Source organism: Peromyscus californicus, unplaced genomic scaffold (assembly GCF_007827085.1).
Source record: "Peromyscus californicus insignis strain IS unplaced genomic scaffold, ASM782708v3 Scaffold_3__1_contigs__length_106647218, whole genome shotgun sequence".
Classification (NCBI taxonomy): domain Eukaryota; kingdom Metazoa; phylum Chordata; class Mammalia; order Rodentia; family Cricetidae; genus Peromyscus; species Peromyscus californicus.
In genome coordinates this window covers 61,765,378-61,793,289 of record NW_026294551.1, presented here as the reverse complement: position 1 = coordinate 61,793,289, position 27,912 = coordinate 61,765,378, and the positions used below count along the sequence as shown (strand labels likewise).

General features: G+C 46.7%; 1 protein-coding gene across 1 annotated transcript in view; it reads right to left on the bottom strand.

Moving 5' to 3' along the window:
- Window positions 1-364: 364 nt before the first annotated feature.
- LOC128122857 (multidrug and toxin extrusion protein 1) overlaps window positions 365-27,912 on the bottom strand; it is a 38,390-nt gene continuing 10,842 nt past the window's right edge. The window contains exons 6-17 of the mRNA XM_052758630.1: window positions 27,570-27,614; window positions 22,895-22,992; window positions 22,531-22,628; window positions 22,338-22,451; window positions 22,191-22,258; window positions 18,560-18,668; window positions 18,363-18,438; window positions 11,605-11,674; window positions 11,211-11,343; window positions 6,880-6,974; window positions 6,110-6,188; window positions 365-1,592 (exon numbers count right to left, since the gene is read on the bottom strand). Of these exons, the coding sequence (XP_052614590.1) occupies window positions 1,366-1,592; window positions 6,110-6,188; window positions 6,880-6,974; window positions 11,211-11,343; window positions 11,605-11,674; window positions 18,363-18,438; window positions 18,560-18,668; window positions 22,191-22,258; window positions 22,338-22,451; window positions 22,531-22,628; window positions 22,895-22,992; window positions 27,570-27,614 (1,212 nt within the window). The 3' untranslated portion in view covers window positions 365-1,365. The remainder of the gene's footprint in view (window positions 1,593-6,109; window positions 6,189-6,879; window positions 6,975-11,210; window positions 11,344-11,604; window positions 11,675-18,362; window positions 18,439-18,559; window positions 18,669-22,190; window positions 22,259-22,337; window positions 22,452-22,530; window positions 22,629-22,894; window positions 22,993-27,569; window positions 27,615-27,912) is intronic.

Below are 27,912 nucleotides of genomic sequence, written 5' to 3'. Positions count from 1 at the left end.
GCTTGCCTGTAGTGGATGAGTTCCAGCCCCAACCATCAAAAGAAAAACAAAGTAAATTGGACCGGTTTTACTCACAGTAGCTGGATTTCCTAATTGTGTTCATTTTCTGTTCTTTGAAAGCTTGCTGAGTTATCAGTGTGTACATAACCCTTTAAGAGGCTAAAAGAGTTGGGCTTCGTCTTAATGCCTTTATTAAACTTTGTCCTCCGGCCACCACCAGGAATTGTCACTCATGTTTGGGTCTTCACCGCTTCACAGCTCCAGAGACCTTCCCTGCCTGCACCCCCACAGGAGATCTGAGCTCCCTCTGATGATTAATAAATGATGTTTGCTCACAGAATAATAATCTACAGAGACATTAAAATAACGGAGAGGCATAAAATGTATTTAATAGGAGTCACACAATAAGAATATAGAAGCAGTTCAGATACAGGTTTCTATCTTAGAAAACAAGGCACAAGAAATAGGAAGTCCACACCTGAATATAGTCAGTACACAGCAGTCCGTGTTTGACCGGGGTGGATGAATTAATATTCCAACATCATCTTCCCCATATTGTCTTAGACCACAATATGGTGTTTACCTTGTTCCTTATTAGAGAAAAAAATTTGAATTCTCAGTTCATAAAACCCATGAGCACAGTTGAATTTTGTTAGCTAAAATGACTGGCCACTGCCAGGCCTATGAATTGTCTGTAAGTTCAAAGCTGCATGTGGTCCCAGACTTACAGCCATTCACTTTCCAAGGGCTCTCAACTTTACATTGGTACAAGAGTGACATGCATTTAGTAGAGACTATTTTGAACTGGGAGCTTTTCCTGGGTTCACAATGTGTGACACCATCCTTCGGAGATATGGGACAGTGACAGTGAGCTACAGCCCCCAGGGTGGTCCTGCAACCCAGGGGTGAAAAATTAACATTCTAGTTGGTACAGTATTTGGAACAGTTTTGTTTGGTAGATTAAGTGTATTGCATGCATTGTCCACTCCCAATGCATGTTCTCTCTCTCTCTCTCTCTCTCTCTCTCTCTCTCTCTCTCTCTCTCTCTCTCTCTGTGTGTGTGTGTGTGTGTGTGTGTGTGTGTGTGTGTGTGTGTGTGACTCTCAGTCTTTCTGTCTCTGTCTCTCTATGTCTCTGAGTGTGTGTGTGTGTGTGTGTGTGTGTGTGTGTGTGTGTGTGTGAGAGAGAGAGAGAGAGAGAGAGAGCTTACTTGTTAGAGGGCCCTGAACACACTAAGCATGTGTTTGTCTGTCACAGCAACACCCCCAGTCCTGATGTAGTATTTTCAGTATGTGTTGGATTGGTCAGGTGTTAATCTCATACACTGAGGAGCACCTGTGTGGCTTGTTCTTCGACTCTTCCACATCACTCAGTTCTGACATATACTCTCACTAAGATCCCCCCCACGAAGACGACTACTACTCCCAGGAGCAGGAGCCCTCGCCGTAGGGCCAACTGTTTCCCAGATAGTTTATGGCTGTCCTTCGGGTGGACAGGCAAAACTTGTTGCTGGTTCGTCTGCTGGTCCAACTGAGTCTCATCTTTTTTTTCGAGATCCGTCATCATGATTTCCCCGTGGCTTTCAGGATTCACTGTGAGGGTAAAAGCACCTTAGTGAGCAGCATGAAAGGATTTTTATTTTCATATGTACAAATGGTGGTTATTATTCATGATTATTGCTAGGAGAGAGTTAATTTGAGAAGCAGTTGTTATGATAGATAAATAAATAAAAGAAACCACTGTTGACTGCTAGGTAAGAGGTCTTAGGGCTATGCACCTGCTGCCATCCCTTTGAATGACTATTAATGTCCCTTCAAGTTGTTATGGTTGGTTTCAGATAAGGCCCTGCAGAGAAAACCATAAGGAAGCCATCGGAATTGCCAAGTCACTCTGACCCACTCTCTGGCTGACCTGCCACACACTTTGCCCACTACAACCTCATTGTACTGACACTCTCTGTCCAGAAGTTCCTGCCCACCATTTTGTACATGCAAAGCATGATCTGTGCGTGTTCAGAAGTGTCCCTGCCTTGACCGATGCTGCGTCTCTCCCATAGAAATAGGCCTAAGTGACTCCAATATCATCTTTTTACTGCCTTTGCCCCAGGAGATACTCACAGGGGACAAATAGGGCACATTTGTGTTTCGTTTTGTAGTAAGAAATAGCGGCATTTTACAAATAACAAGAGTCGCACACTTGCACCCCATTCTCTAGGAAGGAATCCATGAGTGTACTGTAAGCAGCTTGTGGGAACGCACTGCTAACGGATTGTTTGTTCGGAGTTAACTTTCAATCTAAATGTCATCCAAACTGGCTCAGGAGAAATGCAAACTTCAGTGACCTTGGCCAGCCCTCCCCTGCTACGAGTCTCAGAGACAAGGCCAAATACGTGGCCAAGAGGACAAGACTACACTCTGAAATGATTTATTGCCCCTTGTGGTTTGAATATTTCTTCACTATGCTCCTTTTCCTCCCTTTGGGAACAGTAACGTACATCCTGGTGCCATTGTATGTTGGAAGTATGTGATCTGCTTTTTAATTTTGATCTTACAAGAGATTGTACATAAGAGATTGCCATGAGTCCCAGAAGAGACTTTGGACTTTTTTTTTTTTTTTTTTTTTTTTTTTTTTTTGGTTTTTCGAGACAGGGTTTCTCTGTGTAGCTTTGCGCCTTTTCCTGGAACTCACTTGGTAGCCCAGGCTGGCCTCGAACTCAGAGAGATCCGCCTGGCTCTGCCTCCCGAGTGCTGGGTAGACTTTGGACTTTTAAACAGGGTTGAGACTGTTATATGGGGACTTTTGAAGTTGGATTAAATGCATTTCTGCATTATGTTATAGCTACAAACCTATGCGGGCCAGGGAGTGGAATGTGGTAGTTTGAATGAAAATGGTCCCTACAGGCTCATAGAAAGTGAGGCCTTGTTGGAGAAAGTGAGTCACTTTGAGGTTTCACAAGCTCAATCTAGGCCCAGTGGCTTACTCTTCCTTCCTGCTGCCCGAGGATCTAGATACAGAACTCTCAGCCCCTCTCCAGCACCATGTCTGTCTACACTCTACCATGCTTCCTGCCATGATGATAATGGACTGAACGTCCGAACTGTAAGCCATCCCTCAATTAATGTTTTCCTTTATAAGAGTTGCCATGGTCATGGTATCTTTCACAGCAATAGAAACCCTAAGACACCTCTGTTCCCTGTTCTCTGTAAATATGCTAGTAAGAGAAGGAGGAGGTAGGCAGGTCTTTCTCGGGCTTCCCACATCTTCCAGTATGCTGAATAGAGCACAATTTAAAAATTCAATTCTTGGTTTCTGTTTATCGTGATAGAAAACCAAATTCCATCCCCAGTACTGCTGAGGGAGGATTTCCAGGACACTCTTGGATCTTATCTCTGAGTTGTGCTTATTGGCTTTGTACTTCATCAAGAAGTGACTCTGGAGCCATCCAAGTAGGGGTGAAGATCTTTTAGAGACACTTGGGCCCCTTCCTTCAGCCATCAGACTAGGACAACAATGGTTCCCAAGACATCGGCATCCTCCCCCCGCCCCAGAAATCTCACGATAGGAGAAGGAGAAGGCGGATGCCTGGTGTCAGCCAGGGAGGAACTTGTCTCCCACAAAGAGATTACACAGTTCTGACAACTTCTCAGACAATCTCACAGGAAAGACTATCAGTGATGTGTCGCTGAGGGGCAGGACCACATGTTGACCAGGACTGCATATCTATGCATTCCTTGTGCCCTCTGCTTAAACCTAAACCTCGTGTCAGGACCCTGAAGGGGAAGGGGAAAGAGATGTCACTGGACCTTTCATTTGTTCTTCTTTCCAGTGTGGCTACACTGAATAATAAATCCCCTTTCTCTGCCTTCTAGCATTACCTGTTTGCTTAGTTGGCCCATTGAGGACAGGGGTTGAGTCTGGGGTGGGGCTGCCAGGGCCCAGGCTCTGACCCTAACAGTGCCTGTAACAGCCCCACGTTGGGTCCATTGTCTCTGAGTGCCTCTATTCACTCTGCAAACCACTCTGGTCAGCCAGCATGGGGAGCCAGAGAGCTTCCTAGGGTCAGGCTTTTCAGGAGGCTGATATCTGCCTAGTAGGCATTCCAGACATAAAACAAATGGAGGACAGACAAACTAAGACATAAGACTCAAGATATTCACAGAACTGAATATATGGGACTCTCTACCTCCAAGGACCCACTGAGTACCAAGCAAGATAATGATTCACACCAAGACTCAAGTTCTATGGCTTGTGGAATAAGAATACTAACAGGAAAACACACTACAAACTTTCCAAGAGAAAAATAAAGGCAGATTACTCAGTAGCCTAAGAAGAAGATTGGCATTAGCTTTCTTGAAAAGCATGAGGGTATAAAGTGATTGAGTATACTTTATCCGAAATGCTTGAGCACTAGAAGTATTTCATATTCCAGTGGTTTGGATTTCAGAATATTCCAGATTAGGGATTTTCGATCTGTGCTGAGATTGTTACAATGGCCTCAGAGACAAGACAAAATAATTTGGAACATCATAACACAGGTTTCACCAGGCATGGTGGTGCACACTGTAATGTCAATTTGGGAAGCAGGAGGGTCAGAACTTCAAGGTCACCCTCACCTAAATGCCAATTCAAGGCTAGCCTGAGCTACATAGATCCTGTCTCAAAGAAACAAAAACAAGCAAAACTTTTAAAACTAGACAATATCAGGTCACATCTACAAAATACTTAGGCTGTGTCTGCCAGTTCCTAACATGCAATCCTCCCAGTAACAAGACAGGATAAGTAACATGATTTCCCGAAGCTGACAAATTAGCCCTTCCTCTCGAGATAATGATTAAATCAGGATAAAATAAATTAACAAGAGCAGAAATGCCAATGTCTTGGGAACCATTGTTGTCCTAGTCTGATGGCTGAAGGAGGGGGCCCAAGTGTCTCTAAAATATCTTCACCCCTACCTGGATGGCTCCAGAGTCACTTCTTGATGAAGTACAAAGCCAACAAGCACAACCCGGAGGTAAGATCCAAGAGTGTCCTGGAAATCCTCCCTCAGCAGTACTGGGGGTGGGATTTGGTTTTCTATCACGATAAACAGAAACCTGTGACAGAGAGCTAACAACACAAAGAAAAGTTCCCAGAGCAAGATCACAAGGAAGCTGGAAACTTGTGGGGTGAGCCAGCCTGGGGATGGGGCTAGCTTTACTCTGCCAGTCTGTATGTAGGACCTGTGGCCCGGGGCTGAGCAGCACCTGGTGAGGGTGGGCCCTGCTGAACCCCTGTGTCTGGGCTCGTAGCCCTGATGGGCTGCATGCAGGATTTAAAGATGTCTTCACCTCTTTCAAGTCTCGTGGTGTGTGGACTCCCACATCTGCAGACAAAGCTAAACACCATTTTTCTCCTGTCTAACCTGTATCAGGCACAGAGTTCAGGAAGCTAGAAGGAAGTCACTTCTACCTCGCTCACAGAAGTGAAAGGTTAACATTACTAACCTTCCAAGGGATTGGGGATATGGAAGAATTACTAAATTGACAGAAAAAAAAAAAGCCTAATGTAATTGTATTTTCATGATGCAAAAGTCCAAGCAAAAACCTACTTAAAGTGAATGGTGCTTAGCCAATCACAGGAACCACATTAAAACAAGCAGGAAAATAGCAGCTTCCAGGACTCGCTCCTCACACAGGGACGCTAAGTATCAGTTTTAAGTCTGTGCCCAACATAAAGGACAAGCGTGTGAGGGGATGATCGGCCAGCTCTCCTACTCTCAGCTCGACATGCTCTTCTCCACCTAATGAGATGGCCACTGTACCCCATGAATAAGCACAGTTATTGCATGTGGACCAAAAATTTTCAATATACTTTTGAAAAGAAAAGAGACGCCTGTAGAATGCTTGTGGAAGTACCAAGTATTAGCAGAGGACCTGAGAAGCTTGAACTATGCATAACCGTTTGTTAATGTGTGGAATCAAAGTGAACAAGCTTAAGTCAGTTTATCTCAAAGTGGGTGGAACTTGACATTTCAGCGAGAGCTCACAGCAGCTAATCCAGATGTGTCCCACAGATGCCCCTCCAGTCCTGTATAGCCGGGTCTGCCCCAGAGCTGAGAGTTGTAGCATACCTGGGTGAGCCGGCTCCTGAGAGACAGCAGAATTCCCATTCAGGGCCACATTTACCTTCAAATTGGCATGTACCTGAGCCTAGAAAAGTAAGTGAGACTCAAAGTTAAGTCCAAGCGTCAGTAGGTAGCATTGATAAACATGGCCACCTGGTTTAGGAGAAGCCATGTCCCTGAACTGGCATGTGAGATAAAGTGTCACTGGATCACTATGGAACTCTCTTCCAAAACTGAACCGGGTTCTGAGAGAGAGAGGGGAGTAGGCTAATCTGAGGGGAAGATGGACCAAGGTAGCTAAGCATTTGCCCTTCTTCGTCATCTTACTTCAGCTGCCATTTCTACATCCTATTTTCAGACCTCACATTGACCTGGGAAAGTGAAAAAGAAAGAACCATACAGTGTCTTAGACACACATACACATACACACACACACACACACACACACACACACACACACACACACACACACGAGTACTAGGGCAAACTTGGAGAAAATCTCTCCAGTTCCAATTCTCCTGAAATTGGCTTTTCACAGCAAGAGACTTGAAATGAAATCCTGTTTTTCTATTTCACTGAACAAACAAAGGGGAATGAACAGGACCAGGGTCATGCAGCCCTTCACCTTAAAATCTTATTAAAACAAAACAAACCCAATAATAACAAAAAAGCATAAAAATAGCATAAAAAAGAACCTCCTAAAATGAAAGAATGCATGCCATATCCGGTCTGGTTTGGCACTTGCAGAGAGGCTAGGGCACATTGAGGATGGTTACCTGTTGACAGGCGAGTTTCCAATTGAGCCGAGCAATAAAAACCAGAAAACATAGGGTCTGACAGACACTGCAGATGATGATCCCTGACCACAGACCTGCACGGGGAGATATTTGACAGGTTAGCTCAAGGAGACAATAGCCACACTAAGTCAGCTTCCATGGGCAAGATAGAACCCACAGTGGGCTAGAGACCTCCATCCCGCAGAGGCCCAGCACTCCCCAAGGCCACCTGCCATGATTCACAATGTCAGAGCAACAGGTCCAGGAAGGTATTTGGGTCCTTTTTGCTTATGGTGATTGGATATTAAAAAAAATGGGCCAGTTGTAAAGAAATACTTTCTTATATGTTGAGGCAGGGTCTCTCTCCACCTTATATATTGAGGCAGGGTCTCTCTCCACCTTATATATTGAGGCAGGGTCTCTCTCCACCTTATATATTGAGGCAGGGTCTCTCACTGAACCCAGAGCTCACTGTTCTGGCAATCTGACTGTGCAGCTTGCTCTGGGGATTCCCCGACTTTGCCTCCCTACACTGGTATTACTTGGTTTTACACCCACCCAGCTTTTTACCTGGGCTCTAGGGATCCAAACTCCAGTCTTCATGGTTGTGTGGCAAGCACTTTACCAGCTGAGCCATCTTGTCAACTAAAACTAACATTTTTATGGCCAATAAGTGAGTTTAAATATTTCATTTTTAATTTGGATATTATTCCTAGGAGCCTTTGATTTGAAAATTATTGTATGTTACTGTCAGCTAAAAATTAGCAAAACAGAATATTAAACCTCTCATTAAAAACATCCCTGGAAGGAAGAATGATATCATTATAATCTCAAAAAAATGTTAAAATATAATGTAAAAATCCCTAAAGCTTATGTATATTCTTGATGTCTAAAAAGGAAACAAACAGGGATGGAACCTAGGCATGCCTGGCATGCACTCTCTACTGAGCTGCACCCTCATTGGAAGAGACTATCTTAGAAATCAATCTCTACATTCCAAAATTCTATGTGTAAAACCCTGCTCCTACTTTACATGGATATGGAGATGACATGTGGAATACTAGAGAGGTTAAAGTAGAACCCACCAATCTTTTTTCATTGTTTGTTTTGTTTGAGACAGGGTCTCACTGGTTGGCCTGGTATTCACTATGTAGACCAGGCTGGCCTCAAACTCACCAAAATCAGCCTGCCTCTGCCTCCCCAGTGCTGGGACTAAAGATGTGTGCTACCACACCGGGCAGAAATCACCAATCTTAAAAATCCCCCAGAGATTTCTGCTCAACCTCCAAACTTTGCTTCCAGGGCTGGTTACACTTGGGAAGGACTAGAGAGCACAGAGTGAATCCCCATGTCCTGGTGAGTCTATCTAATAAACTTGCATGGGGCGCATGAGGAACCACTGACGATGAGCAGTTTGTCCACAGTGAATGGACAGCAGAAGCGAAGTTCTGCCAGTCAGGAAGGGCTGAGCACACAAATGGACGCTGACCACAGCAATGAGACTCCAACTCTGCAACCCATTACTGCAGCAACCAGCCCATGTAAGGAGTCCCTCTGCCTCATGACAGCCCAGGAAGCCCATCTGCTAGAAACTACACCCACAGAGAGCCAGGTTACCACGACTAGGAAGCTAAAACAGTGACTGTAACCAGCAACCAGCAACTGACAATCTCCTCATCTCAAATATTAAACCTTGACCAATCACACAAGGCCATGTCTCTTCAGCTGCTTTCAATCAGGACACACCTGAGCCATCCTCATCCCCCATGATGCTCTCCACTCCTCTGCTTGCCTTTCAACTCTCTGCCAAGACACCGACGGGAGGGCCGATTCCCTTGCCTAACAGGATCCAAATACATAGACTTTGCTAACTGGTCAGCTCCATAGAAGGGCTAAGGCTAAACTCTGAGTCACAGTTCAAAGGTTTATCTTTACTTTACTCTGGTAGGTTTACAGCTCTGCTCCTTAGTGCCAACTGCCCTTGAATCTCATTTATCAGGAGTAATCAATCAGTCTGATCTTCATAGGAGTAAAGTCAGTGACCACCTGTCAGTCCCAGGATAGAGTAAGAAAGGCCTCTGGCTTCCTTCTTCAAATTCCCAGTTCCTACACAGAAACTACAAGCTCATTCCAAAGATTTTTAACAGAAATACCCAGCTAGCTCTAGCTGTAATTTGAGTTAGGAACTTGATTTCCACTAATGTCATAATACCTATTAAAAGATACAGGGTAACTGCCAGAATCCTATCCTCTGGGCAGGGCCAGGAATTTTTGTGTTTGAAAACCCTGTGGGAAATTGATAGCCGTTCCGATTAGTCAGTCTGCATGTGAGAGCCTGCAGCCTTCTGAGGTGCTTCTGGGAACCTCGTGTACACACTGCACACCTTAACGGTGGCAACATGAAAGGTGAAACCAACCTGTACTATATACTTGTATCTAAGAGGCCATTGGAAGGACCAAGTACATGCTCACCCACAGCCCTCAGCTCCCCAGGGCCCCTGCCATTTTCCCCAGGAATACCCTGATCTACTTTTCACACAGCAGATCGGCTTTGTCAATTGAGGTAAGAGGAGCCAAATACAACCTTGGGACATAGATGTATCTATATTTAAAGTAGCTTCCTTTCTAAAATTTTAACTCAGCCAGACATGGGGACACACACCTATAATCCCAGCACTTGGGAGGCTAAGCAGGAGGATCCCATGTTCAAGGCCTCCTTGGACTACATAAGAAGACTCTTTCTAAAATAAAAATAAGAGAAGAAAACAACAGAACAAGGTTGGACACAATTGGACATGTTGGTGCATGCCTTGAATCCCTGCACTCAGGATGCAGAGGCAGGTGGCTTTCTGTGAGTTCTAGGCCAGCCTGGTCTACATGGTGAGTTCTAGCCTAGCCAAAGTTATATAATAAAACTATTTTTTAAAAAAGAGTAAATTTCAGATGTATCATTTATTGTATAAAATGATAACATCACAAGGAGATGGAAAAATCTAATTACCTTGGCCTTGAACAGTCCACGTTGTCTGCATACATCAAAACAGTACTTTGTGCTCCATAAATGCTCATAATTGTGTTTATCAATTAAAATAATATTACTAAAAAATGTAAAAGAGACTAAAGTATCTCCTTAGTATTTTGTACTGATTGCACGTTACAATAATAATATTTTGGAAATGGTGTGTTAAATAAAAATACTACTCAAAAAACTAGACTCCTCTAAAGTGTTTCCTTTGGCCTTGTCCTGGGCAGACCCAAGTCACGAACAATGCCAGAAACGCAGCCAAATATCATCCGCGCCTTCACGGCCACGGAACTCTGGCACTCTCCTTCTGTGAAGAACTCCAATATTTTTAATTAAAATATTATTGAACTTGAGAAAAAGGAGCGACACACTTAATTTTGTGGGACTGGAAGTCCTAGGCAGCTATCAGATGACGCCTGAGCACCTCCGAGCCCGCCACATACTGATGGACTCAAACAAACCATGCCTAAGCCCGTCACGACTTTACCCCAAAGACAACAGTTAGGTTTTCACGTAACCATTTACTCAGTGCCAATGCGTTCTCAGTTATTATTTTAGAAACCAAAGCTGGACGGTTATCTAGTTCCCTACTTTAAAAAAAAAAAATGAACTCTGATCATTTCAGAGCATGTGGGTTCAGCTCCTTGCTCCAAACACAGCAAGGTCGTACAGAGGAATCTGCCCCAGCATCCTTCGCTCTGCATTCCTCCCGTGTGTCCCTCTGCAGAGATACGGGAGAGACGTGGATGGTGACAAGTGCGGAGCAGAGGCTGCAGAGGGTGACGAGGGGACAAGGAGCCCACCGCCAGCCCTGCTCGGTGATGAGTACACAGGGTACTGTTCTGGGAAGTCTGGTGTCCAGCCCCATGCCCTAACTTAGGGCTTCTCCGCATCACCCCAAACTCCTCAATACACCAGGAGAAGGCCTTGGTACTGAGGTGTCATGCTAGGGGCCTCACAGTACTATGGACCCTCGTTCAAGAAACAGGACAAGGTCTACATACAACATGTTTCCCAGTGCTTCAGAGGTCCTGGCCATCAAGTCCTGGGACTAAGGACTGGCTGATTCAGAATGAGGAGACTATGAAAGACCCTTTACCATACTCCACTGACACACGGGCAAGAGGGGGGTGACCAGGCAGCTCTGGGTTCACAGTCACGTTTCACCCACTGCCTGCACACTCACTCTCTGACAAGGTACAGGAGTGTGGGGAAAGTCAGGGCAGAGGAGTGAAGTTTCCCTGAGCTTGGACATCATCCCCTGGGCCTGTGGACAGCTGACCTGTCTTCCCACAGTTAGGCTTACCTATCACTCCCAGCTTGGCTGCGAACATCAGCGCAATCCCGATGGGGAGGCCAATCACGTAATACCCGATGGCGTTAACGATGGCTCCAACCTTCTGGTTTCCAGTGCCCCTCAGAACACCACCACAGGTACACTGTGGGCAGGTGACATCCATCAGTACGAACACAGCTGGTGCTTCGAAAGACCCCGCCTCCCAAGCACAGAAAGCCTCTCTGTGGTCCTCAGACTTGAACATGATTCTAATAATGCTTTGCAGAAGTGGACATGGTAACAATCAGCAGTAGCCCCTCTAGACCACTCTAGCCTCTCTTCCCACTTGAAATTCGGCATAATCCGAGGAAATAGCTTATGCAGACCATGGAAGCATGTGGGGGAAATCAGGCTCAATACTCACAGCAAGACTTTCAAAGAGGTGGGACGCAGCGTAAATGGGGACCACTTGAGCCACCAAGGCCACGATGTCTCTGTCGGAAAAACAGAGCACATGGTAATTAGTGAGAAAGAAAGGGCCAGAAAGATGGCTCAGCGGTTAAGAGCACTTGTTTTTTGCAGAGGATCCAGGTTCTATTCCCAGCTCCCACATGACAGCCTTATAACCGCCTCTGACTCCAGTTCCAGCAGGTTTAAGAGCCCCTTCCGGCTTCCATGGGCACCAGACATGCGTGTGGCACCAGACACAGGCAAACATCCACAGGCATAAAAAAGGAAAAGAATTGAAGGGCATGGATCCCAAGAGAGGAGGCCCCACATGCACCCTCGCTCAACAAGGCCTGGGCTCTTTGTCCAGCTGCCCTGATGTATTCACAGCAGCCCAAGTGGGGCCAGGTCTACTGTTGTGACACACATCAGAAACCAATTTTCTAATATAGTTGATAGCTTTTAGGGGAAAAATAAAACCCATGCAATCCATTTAGTCAATTAAAACCAACAGAATGATTTAGTACCCATCCACCCACCAAAAACAAAGCTTAGATCGCACTTGCCACTCTCCATTTAACCCAATTCCTGAGGCAGATCTTGGATGCACATCTCAAGAGCTGTCTGAGTGATGCATTGCAGAGCAAGCATGCACGTGCTGTCTGTACAGAGTGCGGCTCAGTGGCAGAGCATCTGCCTAGCATGCATGAGTCCCTGGGTTTGGTCCTGGCACCATCAAACAATACATGTTCTTCCCAGTCAACCAAGCTTGGTAAGAGTATTCCAGGGTTCTCACTTTTACCCTACTTAGTGGGCTCTACCCGTAATGCTACAGATTTGTATTTTAATGCCTACAGGTAAAGGGAAAAGAAAAAAATGCTACCAGGTAAAGCACCCTCAGAGGCACTGATTGGGGGAAAAAAAAAAACTGTCTAGCAGTGGATATTTGCTGAGTGAATGAATAAAAAACCCAGCATGGGACTGGATGGTCTCTTTCTTCCCTCAAACCAGCACAGGAATACAGTTGTTTGTTAAAATAAAGCTTTGGATGAGAAGTATACGCAAACAAGTCAGATGACCACTGCCTCTCGGGCCACACCATGACTGCCCTGTCTCCACAGATGCCAATTCTTACCACTCTTGTGTTTGTCTAATGCTCATGGAAGTAGAGGCAAATACAAAAGATGAGACTCCCCTTGCATGGCACACAGGCCCTCCTCTATGATTCTAAGCCTGCTCTGGCTTTTTCTGCCTGTAGATGACATTCTCTCTTCTAGTCCACTGAAATGTATTTGCAATGTGGTGCTGCTCAGTCCTGTCTTCTAAAATTTCATCTTGAGTTTTCATTTTTTTCCTATTTTAGGGGTCAGGGGAGTAGCGATGCATAGACCTGATGCAAGGCCTTCTATGCGCACACTAAAGACGTGCTCTCCCACTGAGTCGCACACCCAGGCCCTTACCTTGGACTTTTAAACAGATAAGTCACTCATTTTTACAGCACCAAGGGTCAAACCAGGACTTGCAGTTTATAAAGCATTGAGCTGTGTCTCCAGCCCTATTTTGGGGTTTTTAACCAGTTTTGGTGACTGGGAATAGTCTGGTTTTCTTTGTGTGTGTGAAAACTGTCAGATTTGGGTGCCATGTGGACACATTTCCTTCACAAGAAATGCAGAGTTTCCTTTCCTGTGCTTTGGAAGATTAAACACCATTAGAATGATCTATATTTTAGTGATCTGAAAACTTTCTCCCTTGGAATCTTCTGGAATCAGTGATTTGGGGGAGAGGTTTAAAACAAATTTCCCTTCTAGAAAGGAAACTGCTTTCTTTAGATCTTCAGTCTTTTCTAGGGTAAATTTTGGTCCACTATTGTTCTAGAGAATTACTTCTTCTGTGGTTCTTGTTGTCCTTGTTTTGTCCTGTTTATTGTCACAAGGCCTCACTATGCAGCCCAGGCTGACCTCAAGCCTGTTATCCTCCTGCCTCAGTATCCTGAGTGGGGGAATTGAGGGCATGTGAGACTATGCCTGCCTTTGTTCGTCTAGGTTTTAATTTTCCTTACAAAAAGAGATTGTGAGAACTAATCTCAGGATTTTTTTAAATGATTGTGTGTGTGTGTGCGCGCGCGCGCGTGTGTGTGTGTGTGTGTGTGTGTGTGTGTGTGTGTGTGTGTGCATGCACGCGTACCTGCCTGCTTGCCTACCTGTTGCAAAATTTGTGTGTGTGTGTGTGTGTGTGTGTGTGTGTGTGTGTGTGTGTGTGCATGCACGCGTACCTGCCTGCTTGCCTACCTGTTGCAAAATTACCCTAGAAAAGACTGAAGATATAAATAAAATGATTTCCTTGTGAGAAATAAGAGACACTTGTTTTAAAATGCCCTTCTGTGAGAGTTACAGAACTGCCACTTGGACCACATCCTTGGCTGGGGATGGGGGCAGAGGGAGGGGAGACGGGAGGGGAATAGAGCCTGGGCTGTACCCACCAGCAGATGGGTTAGGTTTATCCGTCATCTCTTTGTGTTCTCTTCACGGTGATTAGCTGAGGTAGGATCTATCTGTTTCATTTATTCTGCCCATGGGTTGGTCATGCACACAGAATGACAGGGATACATTCTGAGAAACGTCTTATTATCCAATTTCATTGCTATGTGAACATCACAGAATGAGGTCACACAAACCTAGATGGTTTAGTCTGCTACTGGGGGTTGGGATGGATATGAATCTGTCCCGTCTGTCTATTGCAATCTGCTGTTCCTAGGGCCTGATAAACAAAATGACATGAAATGAAATTCAGCATGAGAGAAAATGCTGGAATTGAGGGACATGGTGCATGCATGTCACAGAGCCGCTGAGGGGATAGCAGGGCATGCAGTGTGCTACAGCAAACTTTTTATAAGTAGAAAGAATATACTCTAAATGATTAAATGTATAGGGGAGTAGGAGCTGAGTATGATCAAAGTATAGTATATACATACATAAAAATATAATAATTAAATGTATTTTTAATTGTTCATTATTATTTTATGTGCATGGGTGTTGCCTGCACATATGTCTGTGTACCACATGTGTACCTGGTGTGCCCTTGGAGGCCAAAAGAAGACATAAGATTCCCTGGAACTGGAGTTACAGAGGTTTGTGAGCTGCCATGTGGGTGCTGGGAACTGAACCCAAGGCCTCTGGAAGAGCAGTCAGCGCTCTTAACTGCTGAGCCATCTCTCCAAATGCATTTTTTTTTTTTTACTGTGTTCCAGGTTTCTTTATTTAAGAACGAAGTGATAAGTGATACAGGATCAAAATCAAGAGCATCACTGAGCTTCGGCTTCCTGCCAATCATCTCCTCCCACCCTCCCAGGACCCACCCTTGTGTTTCAAGTCACTCTTTAGTAAAGGAAGAACCCGATCAGCCTGCTCTATCCCCCACCCAATCTCCGGCCTTCTCCCCTCCCTCTGCCCCATCTCTGGGCAGGGCAGGAGCCTCAGTTTGAATGTGTGGGAGAGCTCAGAGCAGTGACCAGGGCTGAAAAGTTGAGCATGGTGAACCACAGCCTGGGGTGACAAAATGGGATCCTGGGAGCAGAAGAAAGGATGCAGGGCCCCTAGGAAAGGGGACTCTGTAACTTTAAACTCCTGTCATTGGGAATAGCCAATGCTGGATTGTTTGCCCTTCTGGCGAGGGTCACAGAACCGCACTGGACCTCACCCTTCTCTAGTCAAGCTGCTTGGCCTTAAGGGTGGTCTGCTGCAGGGCGGACTTCGAGAACGGCGGGAACATGACGTTCTCAGGTTTCCTCTCACTTGGTTCTCAAGGCTTTGCTCTTTCTTGGCCCCCCCCCCCCCCCCCCCCCCCCCCCCCCCCCCCCCGCACCAGGGTCTCTCCTTTGCATATCTCCTGGAACTTCTTGTGGGCTTCCTCCGCCCCCTCCTCCAGCAGGGGGCGGGGCCTAACCCGAGTTCTTGAAACTGATCTGGCTGAATGTGGTTTTAAAGAGTATCCCCAGGATGACCCCACATCGGCCCAAGTGTACAGTAGCTCTCTCCTCCAGCAGCTTGGAGGATGGTTTCTATTCTTTCTGCAGAGGCTTTACACCCTGGATTCCTGGGCGGGGAGGGGACGACTCGCTGGGGGTGTGTGGGTGGGGGGGGGTGCAGCTTCGGCTTCTCTACTCTCACAGCCCCTGAGCGGACAGTATGGTGCCAGCTCCTGTTTGGCCATCCTGCTGCAAGGTCTCCAGGCCAACCTGGGACACTAGGCCCACTCGAACCTGAAATCCACAGTACACCACCCCTCCACAGAATTCATATGGTGGAAGGCACAAGAAGTCTCTCATACCTCTGAGCCTGGCCCAAGCCCCATGTCCATCTTTCGAGAAAGAAAAACAGAGAGCTATTTATGGTTGCCTTCCTCATCCACCCTGAAGGGAGTAATCTGTGGAAGGATGGCTGAGGCTGAGAAAATGTCAGGCTACCATCCAAAGACAAAAGGGGAAGCCGGTGAGGAGGAAACTGAGGCCGCTGAATCTATTCCAATAGCTTTTTGAATCCACGGAGGAAGAGCCAGTTGGCAATTTGTGATTTTGTGATGACTGATAAAGGTATCCCAAATATGAAGGGTCTCTGTGACATTTCTCTATGGTCAGAACATCCAAGCTAGCCTTCCTGAGGAAGAAAAAAAAAAAAACAAAAAACAAAAAAAAATCCTGCCGAGCACAGGATGGATTTGTCTCTTCAGCCATCAATTCAGTGCCAGTCCTAAGACAGCTCACTGATGAGATCTTTAACTATGTGACAAATATATTCTAAAACTCTAAAAACCAGGCAGTTTGGCAGATCTGAGACACCAAGGTGACTCATCACTAGGCTGAGCATCCCGATGGGTTACCCAGGACCAAAGTGCTTTAGACCTCAGGTATAGTCAGTCAGATGTTGGAATATTTGCATAGACATTATGAACCATCCTGAGGAGGAGACCTAAGCCTATGTGCAAAACTCATTTCTGTTTCACATTGTCGGGGTACATCCTTGGACTTTCTAGAAGCCACTTGGCAGTCTTCTGGCAGCCAGCAGGCTCGAGCCTGAAGTCTAACTGCTGATGACAGGTGCAGCAGCAGCTGCAGAAGAAGAAGAAGAAGAATTCAGGCTGAATGAGAAGGGAATTGTCAGGGATCCTTCAGGGACCTCCGGATGTGGTTGGGCTATTTTAACAAGTATCTATGGAGACAGACCTGCCCACCTGATTGCGAACTCCAGCACCTTTTGGTGGGCTCAGGGTTCTTCCCCGCCTCTCCAGGTTTGATCATTCTTCTTCAATTATTCCTATTGTTGACCCTACTTTCTTTTTTTTCTTCCTTTTTTTCTTTTTCTTAGATTTATTTATTTATTATGTATACAGTGTCCTATCTGCATGTATGCCTGCAGACCAGAAGAGGGCACCAGATCTCATTACAGATGGTTGTGAATCACCAAGTGGTTGCTGGGAATTGAACTCAGGACCCCTGGAAGGGCAGCCCGTGCTCTTAACTGCTGAGCCATCTCTCCAGCCCTGTTGACCCTATTTTCATGTCAACATTCAGCCAATCACAGCCAGTACCCTACACATTTGGGCTTCTGAGTACAGGGGCCTTTGGAAATCAGTGGAGGAGGAAGAGACAACTGCCTTCAGGATTCACTGGGACAGACTCACCTGAGACAAAGGCCTCCTTGGCAGGAGCTCAGGTGAGCTAGCCTCCAGGACTCCATCTGCAACCGTAGGCAGAGGGGACTTGTTCTTGCCTCAGCCTCCAAGACTCCACTCCACACTTCAACTGAGGACCTCATTATTCCCACAACAGTTTTGAACCCCTACATGTCAAGACCACTCAACACCCCATAGAGCGACTGCTCTGGAGGTGTGCAGAGTTGTAACATGGCTCAGACCTGATCCTTGCTGGACCAGGGGCAGCTCTTGGCATCTTAAAGCTTTTGGGAACTCTGAGCTACAATGCTTCTCAGAGCTGTAACAGCGCTTGGTTAGTATCGATCTATTTTAAGTTGTCTTATTCCATTTCATGTTGTTAATCCTGAACTGACAAAAGTATTCCTTATTTATGGTATGTTGGTGCTTAAATGCTTTCAGATTTTCAAGCATTCTTTTTTAAATTAGGGGAATAGGTAATGTGGCAAATGTGGCAGGGGAGAATTCTACCACTAAATAACCAAATGCAAACAGTGGTTTGGAAGATTTTAAAAGAGAAAAAAATACATGGGGGTTCACAAGATGTCGCAAGCCTGATGACCTCAGTTCAGTCCTCGGGATCCATATGGTAGAAGGAGAAAATTGTCTCCTGCAAGTTGCCCTCTGACTTGTATCTATCTATCTATCTATCTATCTATCTATCTATCTATCTATCCATCCATCCATCCATCCATCCACCCATCCAACCATCTATCTATCTATCTCCCTTACACACACACACTAAATGTAATTTAAAGCAATTTTTTAAAAAATTCATAACTATCATGTCCATTGAAATCATACTGTCACCACCAATTCCCACTAACTTGAGATTCAGCATACAAATTGGTTTCTCTATCTCAGTAATCAGGGTCTTCTCAAGTAAATCAGTGAGGTTTCTGATCTTGCAAATGACTCGGAACACCTCGCCAAGATGCAGCTACTCCAGGGAGCCACCCGTCGTGATATATCCACCTAATCTATTTCTTCATCACAGACCCCACATGTTAAGAACACCCCAGCACTCACCGGTCGGTAGTGAAAATGTAGCCCACAAGATCCTTACAGCCTAGCAGCAGGGCACAGAAAGTCACAGCAAAGAGCTCTGGAGGTAAAGCAGAGAAGAAAGGACACAGTGAGCAGGGAGGTCACAGAAAGTGAAGAGGCAGGTTACCCCATGCACAGCCTGCGTGCACCGGGAGCCTTGGGCAGCGGGGTATAAGCACCTGTGACTATCAAGGAAACTGCTGAGGACTTCTTGGCCTGTTCAATGTTTCCAGCACCCAATGCATTTCCCACCCGGACGTTGGCAGCCACGCTGAAGCCTGCAGGGATCTAAAATGAAAGAAGACACAAGAAAACTGTACTTGAGACACCACAGACAGAACAGCCTCTGCTTCACACCTCACTGGCCAAACGGGTCCTAAGGGCTCTGGAGACTCTTAGCAACCTCTCTTTGGTCTAGCTAGAAGCCCTAGGCTAATAAAGAACCTACATCTCCAAGTTAGGATTCTCAAAATAAGTTAGGCTCTTCTGCAGGGTTTCCAACCTCTGCCATGGGAGGGAGGACCCCACACAATTACATTTGGCCTCTGGGACATAGGGGAACAGTATGCAGGATGGGCTGACCAGAGTCCACTCTAGAGTCTGTTATGAAAGACGGAGAGATTCCACTTGCAAAGCAGAAATGTTACTGAAGAAATACCAGGAAGGGGCATTGCCTTGTAACAAGGTAGGGGTTCTGCAGCCAGACTGCCTGGATTCAAATCCTGACATGTCTGTACTTATTACTCATGGGACACTAAGCCAATTGCTTAATCTCTGATGTTTTTGGTTTTGTTTTGTTTTTTTGGTTTTTCGAGACAGGGTTTCTCTGTGTAGTTTTGCGCCTTTCCTGGAACTCACTTTGTAGACCAGGCTGGCCTCAAACTCACAGAGATCCTCCTGCCTCTGCCTCCCGAGTGCTGGGATTAAAGGCGTGTGCCACCACCGCCCGGCAATCTCTGATGTTTTGTTCTATCTGTACAAAGGTTCTAGAAATGGAGATTTTACAGCGCTCATATGGCCAGCTGCTCAGATAGTATCTCATGCGTAGTGAATATCCAATAAAGACTTTCCATGAATATCTATACATTTACCACTTGAGTCACTAATAATAACTTTTAAAAGAGTAATCACTTACTTGAGTGTGAATGTTGCCTTACGGGTTGGGATATCTATGGTGAGGGATAAAGAAAATCTAATCCACCAAATAAGGAACATAGAAGAAAAGGGAGATTGGATTCCCATCTTCAAGGTTGTCACTATAGTGACAAGCAGATTTTCCAACCATCTCTTCACAGAAGGGGAGAGACAGGATTGCGACATGAGGAGAGTGGTCAGCAACCATTTGACCACACACCCCTGGTTAATGCCCAGATGATGTGTCTCCTGGCACGGCGTCCTGAGAAGGACACGGCATCATTTCTTACGGAATCCCCGCCTTACGTGGAGAATCTGGACTTAGTTAGGACGAAACAGCTATAACACCGTGAGGGGAAATGTCTCAGTCAAGAGAGGTGCAGAAAGGCCACGGCCCTGTTCCCAATTAAAGGACATTAATGATTAAAGGACATTAACAGGACGTGTCTCCTTTACGCCAGAGGGGAAAGTTACAGAGAACATCATTAGAACAAGTAATGGCAGACAGCCAGGGAGCCTGGAAATGCGGCGCTGTGAGCCACTGGTGCATCCATAGAGAAGGCGCACAGCCTCCTCTGAACTGGGGAGAATGTGCATGTGCTTTTATGTGCCTGCAGAGAACAGAGGACAAGATATGCAAAAAGCATATATATATATAGACCTGTAAGCATTTCTCTTTTTATTTTTTATTTATTTTCTAGTCGGGATTTCTCTGTGTAACAGCCCTGGCTGTCCTGAAATTCACAGAGATCTGCCTGCCTCTGCCTTCCAAGTGCTGGGATTAAAGTCATGCATCACCATGCCCAGCAATGTAAGCATTTATCTTTTGTTTTTGTTTGTTTGTTTTGTCTTTTCCAGACAGGAAATAAAATCAGGAAATCACATAAAGATATTTGTCCTAGGAGATATCCTGAGGTGTCGTTGATCTTATTAAAATAATATAGATTAAATATTGGGCAGTGGAAGACTGGCTTAGATATAATGGGCTCATGGACTTCAAGCATTGATAAATAAATGTACTTAACTAAAATTACTAAAATATGAGATATAAGTAAAATATAAAAACATGAAGTACAGATTTAAAAATATCTTCCATAGACAGTAAAAATAAAAATATATGCCCCCAAGGAATAGAGGTAGAGCATTGACCTAGCATGCTTGGATCCCCAGCACTGCCAGGGGAAAAAAAAAAACCAAAGAAGTGTGTATGCCCTGTATATTTTAAATATAAACAATGGAGAGTAGAATGTTAGCTGGCTGAGTCCTTCTCCAAACTATAAATGCCCCTTTCTTTCCATTTAAAAAATTTTCTTTTATTTGCACAGTGCTGGGGATGAGCCTCAAGTATGCTGGGAATTCTCTGCTACAGCATGGCACCCTCCTCCCTTCTTTAACTTTCTGTCTGAGAGGTGCATGCTATAGAAGGAGCCCTTCAGAATTTCAGGCTGAAGCTTTCTGTAACACAAATTGACAGAAAAGCCTCTAACAACGTATTTTCTAGCATGTCAGAATCTCCTTCACTTTTAAGGGTGAGCATGCACACACTTGGTCCACCCATCCCTCCACTGACGGTCAGACACTCAGGCAGCACTGCTGGGGATGTCTTTCTGTATGCTGTGAATATGTTGCTCTGATTGATTGATAAATAAAATGCCCGTAGCCAGGCAGGAGGTATAGTATAGGCAGGATAAACAGAGAGAATTCTGGGAAGTGGAAGGCTGAGTCAGGAGACGCTGCCAGCCACCACCACCATGAGAAACAAGCTGTAAAATATCAGTAAGCCACAAGCTATGTGGCAACTTATAGATTAATAGAAATGGGTTAATTTAAGATATAAGAACTAGATAGCAAGAAGCCTGCCACGGCCATACAGTTTATAAGTAATACAAGTCTCTGTGTGTTTACTTGGGTCCAAGCGGCTGGCTGCAGGGCCGTGGGAGCTGAACAGAACCAGGGAAACTTTAGCTACACAGCACCCCTTAACTACAGGCAGTGATGCCTCTGTGAATGTGGTGTGCACATAGCTGTCCAAGTCCCTGTTTCCCATTCTTCTGAGCCTCCAGGAGATAAACATACATGTTGGGCACAGTGTGTTGAGATGTGGAATCAGCATGGAGCTGACCTTGGTGACCAGACCTCCATTCCATACCACTCCACCCCCAGGGCATTGCCTGGGGACAAAGAAAAAGATTCTGACAGTGTGAAAACAGAGTCAACTACTTTAGGTCTGAACTGGACCAGAGACCAAAATAGCAGATCATGTGGGGTTTCTGCCCACCCTATCCCCTTCAGCTTACAGGGAGACCCAACCATACCAGGCATAAAGGGCCTGTCCAGGCTCCAAGTTGACTTTGTGAGGGAGGGGGGCAGGACTGGAACTCAGGACCTTGTGAGTACTAGGCAAACATTCTACCACTAAGATATTCCCACCGTTTTTTTTTTTTTTTACTTTGAGAAATTATCTTCCTCCTTAGCAAAGTCTAGCCTTGAGCTTATGAGTTCCCTGCTTCATCCACTGAGCAACTGGAACCACATGTCCATATCACCAGTCCCTGCTCAGGGGGGGGGGCACTTTATGTCTAGGAACCATCCCATACAGTATGCCACTGTGGGACTCTCAGGATAGAAAACAGGACACCTTTACCACAGCCACACGACAAGGTCTTGAACACTTACCATGTACACAATGATAGCCAATTCATAGGTGATGGACTGGGCTCCCAACTCCACCATGCCAAGGATACCTGGTAAAGACAGGCAACTGATGCCTTGCCCCAGCCAGACTGTTCCCACCAGCCAGTTCCCACCAGTCTGCATACACACCGCTCAGGAAGCTGCCGACCTCATAGGCCCACCACTCGATGCACAGCATGAGCATGCTGGGCACAGCCAGCTGCAGGAAGGAGGCCCAGTCCTGCAGACACTCCCAGGACCACCCTGCAGGTACAACAGATGGGTTCCCAACGTGTCTAACCTTCAGGCAAAAGCCACAGACCAATCAAAATGTAGTCTTTACCTCCCCAGGTGGCTTGATGTAGTTTTCTCCAGAGGATGTAGAGGAACAGGAGGATGGCCAGGGAATACTGGGAGATGGTGTTGGCCATTGCTGAACCCCTGGAAAGACCAGCAGGTGTGGGTGGACACTGTGCTCCATCCTCTCCTCCCTGGCTCGGTGCATTGGGGAGTCATGTACCCCTTCCTCACTGTGCCCTCCTCCACCACAGACCCGGAGATTACTTCTATTTAGGGCAGCATCCCCTTCACTCCAACAGCACTTTCCAAAGGTCATAAGAAGGCCACTCCCACACCAGCCAAACTGCCCTCTTTCCCCTGGAAAAGGCTAATGCAGCCCCCCTTGCCCAAGAGGAAGCTGGACTCACATCACCCCAAGATGCAGTTGATGGAGAAACACATAGTTGGCCAGGGCATTGATCAGGTTGGCTGCGATGCCTGTCACAATCTGAGGCAGAACAATGCCCTAGAACAGGGAGACACATACATGACTTTACATGCTGAAGCACCAGGGGACTTGGGCATAACAGGAGCAGTCAGCTGGGGATGCCTCTCACCTTCCTGCTCTCCCCTCCCCTCTGACTCTTCCTCTTTGCTGTGAGTAAAGAGAGAGCTCTGGCCTCCAAGGGGTAGGAGGTGAGAAGGCAGCAGGGAAGAGAAGAAAAACAGAGACTCTCCCTGCTGTGTGCAAGACAGGCAGGAATTAGCAGAGCGGAAGGCAAGGCGGCATTTGCAAGCAATTGGCGATAGACTCTGCTTTCTCCACCAAAACTCAAATTCAGAAGCTGGACCACAGGGCTTGCGAAACTGTGTTTTTTCCTGAAATGGAGACTGGATTCCTTCATAACTGGCTCTGAGAAGCAGGAGCAGGGACAAAAAAAAAAAATGTCCTCCCTACTTTATGCCTCACATTAAAGTCAAGGGGAGGGGCTGGAGAGATGGCCCAGCAGTTAAAAGCATGGGCTGCTCTTCCAGAGACGCAGGTTCAAATGCCAGGACCCACATGGCAGCTCATAACCATCTGTAACTCCTGTTTCAGGGGATCAAGTGCCCTCTTCTGGCCTCCACTGGCACCAGGCAGACAAGTGGTGCACAGACATGTGTGCAGGCTTAGGGGGAGAGCTGGGACCTGTGGTGACAGCATCAGGAAGATGGTGGCAGGCAGATCTTGAGTTCAAAGTCATCCTGAACTAGATAGGGAGACCCTGGGTTCTGGTTAATTTTTTTTTTCAACTTACACAAACTAAAGTCACCTGGGAAGGAACTCAGTTGAAGTATTGCTCCATTGCATTGGCCTATGGGCATGTCTGTGGGGTGTTTTCTTGATTGATGGCTCATGTGGGAGGGCTCAGGCCACTGTGGGTGGCCCCACCTGTGGCCAGGTGGTTCTGGGTTGTATAAGAAAACAGACTGAGCGAGCCATGGGGAGCAAGCAAGCCAATAAGCAGCACCCCTCCATGGTTCCTCCGCTGCTCTGACTTCCCTCAATGATCAACTGTGTTTAGGGCTTATAAGCCAGACAATCCCTCTACTCCTCCAGTTTGGTTGGGGTCAGCGTTTTCACAGCAACAGAGAGTAACTAGAACACCTTGTCTTTGAATAGAAAACCAAACAAACCATCCTAAAAGACTTGGAGGAAACGGGGGTGGGGGGGGTGGGCTCCCTTCTTGGTAGAGCATCCGCCCAGCATTCAGCAAGGCCCTGGGCTAAGCGGCCAGTACTGCAAGAAAAATAATTTAAGTAGCAAATTAAAGTAACGTTTAGGGTGTGATCATAAAATTACATTGGACCGAGGACATCACAGCCTGCCTCACCTGCATCCGGAGGGTAAGAACAGAAGCTGCGGCTGCACCAGGAGCTAGAGAGTATTTCTCTTCTTCTCCAAGGTGGCATTAGCTCCACCCTCCCCGCCCCGCCTTCTTTGGAGGCTGCTTCCTCACTGAGAAATGCTGATATGAGAATCATAGGCTATTTAAAATTTTGCTTTGGGAAGACAAAAACACTCTCCTCTTGCCTAGAAGATCAGCATCACTTGGTTCGGGGTTATCGCTCAGTTCATAATGATGCTTGCCTACTATGACCAAGGCCCTGGCTTCCATTCCAGCACTATGAAAAAAAGAAATTTAAGCAGTTTTGATGTCTGATCCAGATGCCGAATGTGACATGAGGTCCTCAATGCAGCGATCTGCATGCACCTACCTCTACACCTCAGCTTTGCAGTCTCCAGATGGAGAGACCCTTGCACTACCCCTCACGAAGGACTTGGCTCTGCTCTGGGCCTGCAACTCAAGACTTCCTTGAAATGTCACCTGGTCATGACCATCTGTAAACTTTTTACAAGGCAGGGCCTCACTAGACAGCCCAGGTTGCATTTGAACTCATAATCGCTCTGCCTCTGTCTCCTGAATGCTGAGATCACAGGCAGGCCTGCAGTCCACCACACCTGGCTGCTTCTCCAGACACTTGCCCTCACACTTCCTCCTTGTCTGGTCAGACACCCCAGACACCACTGGGCCCTCGGTGCATAAAGGAACAAAATGCAACTGCAGCTTTGTCTCTGGTGGCCTCCGGCAGACAGGACTAAAGTGTGACCGCTCAAGTGAGCTCCGTGAGAGGCCCTGCTGAGTTCCACGTAAGGGAGTCTGTAATCAGATTCACATCTCTGGTGTGGAAAAGCAGTCAGCCTGCATTTTGAGGGGCCCAAGTGTAGTTGTATGAATAAAAATGGCCCCCATAGGTCCATAGGGAGTGGCACTATTAGGTATAGCCTTGTTGGAGTAGGTGTGTCACTCTGGGGTGGGCTTTGAGGTCTCAGATGCCTCAAAGATCTGGCCAGGGTGTCACTGTTACTTCCTGCTGCCTGTGGAACTCTCAGCTACCTCTCCAGCACCGTGTCTGCCTGCATGCCGCCATGCTTCTTGCCATGATGATAATGGATTAACCCCCTGAACTGTAAGCCAGCCCCAATGAAATGTTTTCCTTTATATGAGTTGCCATGGTCATGGTGTCTCTTCACAGCAATAGAAACCCTAACTAAGATACCAGTAATCAGAGAGCAAGGAAGCTGGTAAATAAGATTCTACTGAAGTGACCAGAAGTGAATTCAGGAGCCCACTAGGTAACTGCTAACCATGGTTTATTAGGTAAAGGTGCTTGCTGCCTTGTCTAATGACCTAGTTCAATCCGAGGACCCACACGGTGGAGGGAGAAAACTGACTCCACCTCTGACCTCCACTGGAGCCTCTGACCTCCACTGGGGCATGCTGTGGTATGGGCACACACACACACACACACACACACACACACACACACACACACACTAATAATTTTCAGCAGAAAGAGAGACCCACAGGACTAGGTGACCGATCAAACAGGAAAATGAAAGAAAAGGTAAGGCCCCAGGGACAAGGGTCGATGATGGACAGTAGAGGGAGAAAGAACAGAAGCCGCCAACTGAATAAAGCGGGGAGGCGGCTGCAGGCCACGGTGAAGTCACGTGTGCAGCACGCTCCCCGTTGCCTCATGGCAGCCAGCAAAATGGTCAGAGATGGGGATCTGATGACAGCTGGGGACATGGAGGAAGGAGGCGCCTTTCTCAAGGAGGGCCAAGGGAGGCCCAGCGCTGTGCCCGTCCTTGCCCAGTTCCTCCCCCTCCTCTGCTGCAGGTCTGTGCTCCCTGTCTTTCCTCTGCACTGTGGAATGTTTGGGAAATACAGAGTCATGGGTTCTGCCTTCTTCCAGTATGCTTGGGCTAAAACACTCCTGGCTCTCCCAGAGCCCACTGCCCAGTCTCCAGAGTCCACCTATCACCATGGGTTCTGCTCCTTTGGGGCAATTCTTTCTTCTTATTAGACCATTGTCAGCCCACCATTTTCGTAATTCTTATCTCTGCACCACAAATTAGTTTGTTTTCTACCAACCCAACCCCCAGTAGATACAACACGATGCTCAGCAGACCAGCCAGCCTGCTCCTCTTAAGCCATCATGCAATGTCTTCTCGACTGTAGCAGCCTGACCACACCCAGCTCTCCTGCCTAGTGACCGGTGCATGGCACCTGCTGTCTGGGAACACTTCCCTCCCAGATCCTAGAGCTACACTAGTCCACCATAACTCAGGACATCTCCCCCAGCCCCTCTCAGCTACAATTCTCTACTTTCCCCAGCCTCAGCTATTGGAAAGTATCATGTTCACACTCTTCATTCATGAGATTAAAAAGTCACCACTCCATTGGGAGACAGAAAGACAAGCAGGAGCCACTGTGACATACAAAGGATTCTATCTGGTGCCTACAAGGGTCTAGACAGAGAAGAGACAGCTTGGAGACCAATTAGAAATGCTGTTTCCATCACCCATGGAAACTCATTCAACTAGTTCAAGTACATAAATCTAACATTAATAAAGTATCCAGTAAGTGGGAAACTTCCCTGTCCCTTTCTACCCCTCATCCATGCCTCCCTATTACACATGCTAGAGGAAGCCTGCCTCTTTTACCTGAATTTTTCTAGAAGGAAGTCCACAGCCCCATAACACACACTGTCCTCATAAATCCCCTCCCACCAAGTCAGGGCCACCGTTCCCAGGGCCTTTGGTCATTGCTGTTAGCCATGTATGAAGAGTCTTGACTACTCTCTGTTATGAATACAATTTGAGCTTTGACATCCTCTGCCCCAGAGAGCAGGAGCCTTCAGACAAACCGAGAAGAGGTGTGGACTCCCTAGACCCAGCCAAGCCACTGTGACCCTCAGCCCTTTACAGAGAGGAGACAGGCCTGTACCAGTAAAGAGCCAAAGAACACAGAGATGCTAACCTTAGCATTGCCAACGGCAATATTTCCAAGTAGGAACTGGATATAAATTTTCAGAGCCAAGACTAATGCTTCAGTCACTCCTTGATGTCACTTAAAGAAATCTCTCCACATCAAAGCCCTGTGTTCACAGGCCTGAAAGCAGCTTTCAGTGACTCTCAGCAGGCCCGTTCCCTCCACCCTGGCCTCCCTGATTCTATCACCCCCTCCCCAAAGGAAAGAGGGTAGTCCGCATTACCTGGTTGAGCAAGTATTTAACTTGTATCGTATAAAGGAAGGCTGCCTGCGAGAGAACAAGAGGGCAGGGTTAGTTCTGCAGCCTGACCGTGCATCGGAGACCTGGGTGCCATAGCCGCTTGTCCCACAGCCGCCCTGGCTGCCCTCCATGCCACAAAGCCTCATCTAGACCTGGGGCGACCAGTGTCTGTAGTCCGGCGGCTCCACACACCTTCCGTGGGAATGAACATAATCCAAACAGTGCCTGCCCTGGGTGGAACACGGAACGTCTCCTGAGGGTTCGTGTGTTTAAGCATGTGGTCCTCGGGTAGTCAGGCTGTTTTGAGGAAGTTGTGGAATGTTTG